Raw genomic sequence first — 7534 nt, 5'->3', positions numbered from 1 at the left:
TTTCTTTTTTTTAGCTCAATTTCATAATTTTTTCCTATGTTTATTATTATTCTGACACCTGCTTTATCTTTGTATTTTGAAGTCTTTTGATTTCTCTCTTTAAAGACTGAGTTTAATGATTTTTCAATATTTCCTTCTTTGATTTCCTATAATGTTTATTGTTGTTCAGTCGCTTAGTTACGTTCGACTCTTTGTGATCCCGTGGACTGCAGCATGCCAGGCTTCCCTGTCTATCACTGTCTCCCAGAGTTTGCTCAAACTCATCTCCATTGAATCGGTAATGCCATTCAACCATCTCATCCTCTGTTGTCCCCTTCTAGTGTCTTTGATCTTTCATAGCATCCAGGTCTTTTCCGGTGAGTTGACTCTGCCTCAGGTGGACAAAGTATTGACGCTTCAGCATTAAGTCCAACTCTTACATCCAGATGCCTAGTGGAAAAATCATAGCTATGACTTTATGAACCTTTGTTGGTAAAGTGGTGTGTCTGCTTTTTAATACTCTTTCTAGGTTTGTTATAGCTTTTCTTCAAAGGAGCAAGCATCTTTTAATTTCATGGCTTCTGTCACTGTTTCCATTTTTTCCCCATCTATTTGCCATGAAGACCAGATGCCATGATCTTAGTTTTCTGAACAGTGAGTTTAAAGACAGCTTTATCACTTTCCTCTTTCGCCTTCATCAAGGGGCTTTTTAGTTCCTCTTCTCTTTCTGCCATAAGGGTGGTGTCACCTACATATCTGAGGTTATTGATATTTCTCGTGGCAGTCTTGATTCCAGCTTGTGCTTCATCCAGCCTGACATTTCACATGATGTACTCTGCATATAAGTTAAATAAGCAGGGTGACAATATACAGCTTTGATGTACTCCCAATTTGGAACTAGTCCGTTGTCCATGTCCGTTTCTAACTGTTGCTTTTTGACCTGCATACAGATTTCTCAGGATACAAGTAAGATGGTCTGGTATTCCCTTCTCTCTTAGAATTTTCCAGTTTGTTGTGATCCATACAGTCAAAGACTTTAGCATGGTCACTGAAGCAGAAATAGATGTCTTTCTGAAATTCCTTGCTTTTTCTGTGATCCAGCACATGTTGACGATTTGATGTTGGTTCTTTTGCCTTTTCTAACTCCAGCTTGTACATCTGAAAGTTCTCAGTTCACATATTGTTGAAGCCTAGCTTGAAGGATTTTGATCATTACCTTGCTAGCATGTGAAATGAGTGCAATTGTGTGGCAGTTTGAACATTCTTTGGCTTGTGCTTCTTAGGGATTGGAATGAAAACTGACCTTTTCCAGTCCTGTGGCTACTGCTGAGTTTTCCAAATTTACTGACATATTGAATGCAGCTCTTTAACAGCATCATCTTTTAGGATTTAAATAGCTCAGTGAAATTGCATCACCTCCACTAACTTTGCTCCTAGTAATGCTTCCTAAGGCCCATTTGACTTCACGTTCCAAGATTTCTGACCTTAGGTGAGTGATCACACTGTCTTGGTTGTCTGGGTCATTAAGACCTTTTTTGTATAGTTTTTTGTATTCTTGCTACCTCTTCTTAGAGCTTCCCTGGTGGCTCAGAGGTTAAACCGTCTGTCTGGAATGCGGGAGAGCCAGGTTTGTTCCCTGGGTCGGGAAGATCCCCTGGAGAAGGAAATGGCAACCCACTCCAGTACTCTTGCCTGGAGAATCCCATAGAAGGAGGAGCATGGTAGGCTACAGTCCATGGGGTCACAAAGAGTCGGACACGACTGAGCAGCTTCACTTCACTTCACTTCACTTACCTCTTCTTAATATTTCTACTTCTGTTAGGTCCATATTTTTTCTGCCCTTTTATTGTGCCATCTTTGCATGAAATGTTCACTTTGTATTTCTAATATTCTTGACGAAATCTCTAGTTTTTCCCATTTTGTTGTTTTCCTCTATTTCTTTGCATTGTTCACTTAAGAAAGCTTGCTTACCTCTTGTTGCTATTCTTTGGAACTCCACATTCAGATGGGTATATCTTTCCTTTTTTCCTTTGCCTTCTACTGCTCTTGTTTTCTCAGTTATTTGTAATGTTTATTTATATTCTTTTTTTTTTTAAGCTTTCTTCATCCCACTCATTCTTACTATATGCTTTCTTAGCACTTTACTTTTTTTTTTTTTTTTAGCAAATATTTATTTATTCCTTTGATGTGACAAGCATCATTTCCACCTGGATGATTCATTTTGTTTTTCTGTTGAAGCATTTTCTTTTTTAGTTTTTAAAAATTTTTCATGAGTGAGTTTCTTTTGGTTCTTTACATGTTTTTTAATCCCTTCATTATTGAGAGATTAGAGGAGATCCTCCCTTTAGAAGGGAGACTCCCTTCTGAGTCTTCTGTCTCAGAAACAGGAAGGGATGGAAGACAGAATCTGGCCTAATGATAAAAGTGTGTAGTATCACTGAGTTCACCATTATTTGATATTTACTATTTCTGAAGTTGTTTCAGAGGGCAAATTTTTTTTATTAATAGACCTCCTAAAGGGATTCAGAATTGTCTTTTTCATAGATTTGGTTTCTGCCTGTAGCTTGATTTTAGTATATGTGTTACTTTAAGCGAAGAGTATATTAACTTTTCTTTCTTGAACTCATTGTAAGGAATATGAAAATGTTCGTCAGGAATATGAAGAAGTAAAACTAGCTCGGGACCAAGCAAAGGAAGAGGTCAGAAAACTTAAAGAAAGTCAGATTCCTATAACAGAACGCATTGAAGAAATGGAAAGGCAGCGTCACAGTTTGGAGGCTCGAATCAGAGAGAAGGTTATATTTCTGGCTCAATTTTTTATTTCTTGTCATTTATTTTAGCAAATACAAAAAATATTTTGTAGGTTTTTACATTTGTTTTGTGGATTTACTTGTAACTCTAGTTCTTTTAAGTTCTTTTATTAGGAATTGTACTACCACAGATCTTTCAAGATCCTCATCATCACTTGCTGCTTTATAGAAACTTGCTACTCTACAGAAATTCCAAGATATAAAAAGAGAAAAAATGAAATGTAATTATTCTAATTACAGGAGGATTCAGAGCAATATTCCCAGAAACATTGATCTCCTTTTATGAATTTCTTAGACGTGTTATATAATTACATCCCCTTTTGTAGGAATGTAATGTAAAAAACCTCATGTTTTTTAGAATAAATAATATAATGGCATATGGAATATTCTCTATACCTTGAAAACATAACTAAAAATTTTTGCAATCATAGCTTTTAACCTTTAGGGAAGATTTTGGAGTCACGTAATTGTTTTGAGACTGTTTTAGACTATGGACCCTGCTATTATGTATGATTGCTTTTAGGATAAAATAACATGAGGAAATATGAAGAAATGTAGAAACATATGTATTCATACAGCTGCAACTACTTTTAATATCTGTAGGAATAACCTTTCATAAATTTTCAAGTAATTGTGTTTTGGGTGATAGTGAATTTACTTTGAAAGAAATCATAGAGGAGCATTGTGGGTAAACTTACAGAGCAATTTTATGTTTGGATGAACAGGGTCACATAATTGCCTTCCTTTTTTTTTTAACTAACTTCCCTTATTCTGATTCAATCTTGCAGGCATTAGCTATTAAGGAGACATCTCAAAAATGCAAACATAAGCAAGATGTTATAGAAAGAAAAGATAAACAAGTAAGATCTTGCATTGAATTTGAAATTTTTATGTTAATTTACCCTAACTTTTGTGTTCAGGTGTGGGTTATGAGAGAGTTTCTTGTTTTTGAATTTCCTGAGATCCTCCTTGTTCTCTCTTTCTTGTCTTAATCTGTGAGGAGAACTAAAATGTGGAAGTATAGCAGTTGCACAGAGGATAATTGGGGGGAATGGCTCAAAAGTACTCATAGATATGCATTTAATAGGGTGATAGTAAAATGGGATTTAGTTGTCTTCATAGCAGCAATTAAATTGCAAAGGATTGATTCTGTTGTTTCTTTATATTAAAGAGTTGGATATTTCAGAGCTGATTATAAATTCATTGTGCATGGATGGAGCTTGATAGCAAAATTATTTTAGGATAATTGTGCAAGAAAGTGGGCTTTTTAGATGCTGTAGCTCTGGTGGCTCAGAGAGATCCCCAGATATTTTTTGGGTTCTGTTCTCCAGGACCATTCAGAAACTAAAGCTTGAATTACCTTTCTTAGAGAGAGATGCACATCTTGAAGCATTTCTGGTGTTTAAAGCTTTATGTTAAATCTGTCCGTTTTCACCCTAAGCCTTTTCCTATATCTTTATCTTAAAATTCCAATCTTCTCTCATTTAACTTCTCCAGAGGATAAACCTTACGTTTTCTTGACAGAAGCTTGCTTGATAGCCGTAGTGCTCAAGGTGTGTGCATAGGGGGGTGTGGATGCATTGTAGTAGAAAGGTAGGGTGGTATGCATGTGCAGTTGCTTAGTTGTGTCCGACTCTTTGCAATGCCATGGACTGTAGTCTGCCGGGCTCCTCTGTCCATGGAATTTTCCAGGCAAGAAGATTGGATGGGTTGCCATTTCCTTCTCCAGGGGATCTTCCTGACCCAGGGATTGAACCCACGTCTCCTCTGTCTCCTGTACTGGGAAGCAGATTCTTTACCACTGTACCACCTGGGAAGCCAGGTGGGGTAGGTAGGAATCATTCTCTTCTATGTGATGTCTCCGTTTTTTTTTTTTACATTTTGGAAGACTCAGCAATCATTTCCTTTCTCTAAATCTCTCTAAAGCATGCACAGGGCAGTCACTATTATATCCAAATACCTGGTGGAAAAATAAGTGGCTCAACAAAATTAAATGACTTAGAGAACTCAGAAGTGGCTCTGAGTGCTGCACTTTATTTTCCACAGTATAAAATAAAAATTTACACAAAAATATTACTTAATATATGAGGTCTTTATACTTGACATTTCCTAGTTGTAAGACTCTTCTAGGATTTTTTTTTTTTTTTTTAGGAAGAGTCAATTCTTGTTTTTTTCTCTTTCATTCACTCCTTATACTGTGGTCCCTATAATAGGGTGCTAAATTAATTGTTCTACTACTTTTACTCTTCTGAATATTTATTGAATTCTTCAGTTGTTCCTTTATTCCTTTTGTCCTTGTGGGACCAAGCCCTTTTAGCTCCATTTGTATTATTGATTTAGAGTTTAGAAGGGAAAAGGCATAAAGATTCATCTTTAAAACCCTAAACAGGAACTGCTAGGTTGATAGGTTGTCTAACATTTAGCTGGATTTTAAAAAGGCAGAGGAACCAGAGATCAAATTGTCAATATTCTTTGGATCATAGCAAAGCAAGAGAATTCCTGAAAAAGATCTACTTCTGCTTCATTGACTGTGCCTAAGGCCTTTGACTGTGTGGATCACAACAAACTGGAAAATTCTGAAAGAGATGGGAATATCAGGCCACCTTACTGCCTCCTGAGAAATCTGTATGCAGGTCAAGAAGCAACACTTAGAACTGGACAAGGAACAATGGACTGGTTTCAAATTGGGAAAGGAATAGGTCAAGGCTGTATATTGTCACCCTGCTTATTTAACTTATATGCAGAGTACATCATGAAAAACGCCTGACTGGATGAAGCACAGGAGTCAAGATTGCTGGGAGAAATATCAGTAACCTCAGATAATGCAGGTTACACCACCCTTATGGCAGAAAGTGAAGAAATAAAAAGCCTCTTGATGAAAGTGAAAGAGGAGAGTGAAAAAGCTGGCTTAAAACTCAACATTCAAAAAGCTAAGATCATGGCATCCAGTCCCATCACTTCATGGCAAATAGATGGGGAAACAGTGAGACTTTATTATTTGGGGCTCCAAAATCACTGCAGATATTGACTGCAGCCTTGAGATTAAAAGGCACTTGCTCCTTGGAAGAAAAGCTATGACCAACCTAGACAACATATTAAAAAGCAGAGACATTACTTTGCCAATAAAGGTCCATCTAGTCAAAGCTATGGTTTTTCCAGTAGTCATGTATGGATGTGAGATTTGGACCATAAACAAGGCTGATTGTCGAAGAATTGATGCTTTCTAACTGTGGTGTTGGAGAAGACTCTTGAGCATACCTGGGACATCAAGGAGATCAAACCAGTCAGTCCCAAAGGAAATCAATCCTGAATGTTCATCGGAAGAACCGATGCTGAAACTCCAGTACCTTGGGAAGAGCCAACTCATTGGAAAAGAGCTGGGAAAGATTGAAGGCAAAAGCTGGGGAAGATTGAAGGCAAAAGCAGAAGGGTTCAGCAGAGGACGAGATGGTTGGATGTTATCACTGACTAATGGGCATGAGTTTGAGCAAGCTCAGGGAGATGGTGAAGGACAGGGAATCCTGGTGTGCTGCAGTCTATGGTGTCGCAGATAGTTGGACCCGACTGAGCAACTGAACAGCTTGCATTCTGACATAAATCTCACTTAGTATTTTAATACATTGGTGGATTCAAATAGAAAATCTTGTCTTTACCATTTTTGTACCGTCTAAGATTGACCTAAAATCTTATTTTGTTCCATCCTTAACTGGTTTATTTCAGTGTTAAGCCAACATTTAAGTAGTTCTCCTAGAACCAGTGTTTTCTTTTTTTTTCCTGTGTCATAATTACCAGTTTATCACTTCTGTAAGTTCTTGAATTTTTAGGTTTTCTTAATTTTTTAATACATTATAGCATATAAATTTTTTCTGATTATCATTTGGTTACATCTTAACATGTGTGGTATGTGCTTGTATTGTTTTGGTTCAAGATTTTACAATTCTCATTCACATGTTTTCATTTAAGTTTATATAGGAGTTCTTACTATTTCAGTTTACTTGGATATGGAATTTTTAATCTTTATAAAAAAGTTTAGTCCCAGTTATACTGCTTTACAGTTAATAGATGTGACCTTTATGACTTTATATTAAAATTTTTGGAAACCTCTTTTGGACTTTTACTGTAATTATATTATGCAAACGTTCTACTCTTTTTTTTTTTAACTAGCCTGATTTATCCACTTTATAGTGCCAATTCCTTTTTCTTTGAATGTAGACTTTTCTGTTTTTCTTATAATTGTATTTTTGCTTTCTAGATATTAAGGCTTTATTGTTTGTTCATTTTATCTGCTATAACTAACATATACTGGGTTTTGCTTTGTAATTTTTTAAATTTGGTATGAGACACTTTCTCATACAGTAAAGGAGTTTAACCAGTTCACATTTACCACTGCTTTCTACTTACCCTTAAAAAGTTTAAATAACATATTTTTCTTAGTAGAAAAAGTTAATTAGTATTTTTATTCTTCTATTTGAGAAAGATCAGAATCTTAGCAAACTTTTATTTCCTCTTCCTTCACTCCATACCAGTGTCATTAGAAATTTTACTTGTCTTGTTATTTAAGGTATTATTTCCTATTGTCTGTATTTTAGATATTTTAATATATTAATATATTTGATATGTTAATATTTATTAATACTCACTAATATTTACTATATATTAATGTTTTAATATATTTTATTGGCTTATTTGATTATGTTACTGCTTACATCACATTTTTTGTGATTCCTTCGTTTGAAGAGAGAGAA

General features: G+C 35.7%; 1 protein-coding gene across 2 annotated transcripts in view; it reads left to right on the top strand.

The window, feature by feature from the left end:
• The window catches only part of SMC5 (structural maintenance of chromosomes 5), a 115498-nt gene that overhangs the window by 52190 nt on the left and 55774 nt on the right, over positions 1-7534 (top strand). For both annotated transcript variants that reach the window (XM_010860637.1, XM_010860636.1), the window contains exons 7-8: positions 2613-2774; positions 3578-3649. In XM_010860637.1, the coding sequence (XP_010858939.1) occupies positions 2613-2774; positions 3578-3649 (234 nt within the window). The remainder of the gene's footprint in view (positions 1-2612; positions 2775-3577; positions 3650-7534) is intronic.

Source organism: Bison bison, unplaced genomic scaffold, assembly GCF_000754665.1.
Source record: "Bison bison bison isolate TAMUID 2011002044 unplaced genomic scaffold, Bison_UMD1.0 scf7180017864469, whole genome shotgun sequence".
Lineage (NCBI taxonomy): Eukaryota > Metazoa > Chordata > Mammalia > Artiodactyla > Bovidae > Bison > Bison bison.
This window is presented reverse-complemented; position numbering and strand designations above follow the sequence as displayed.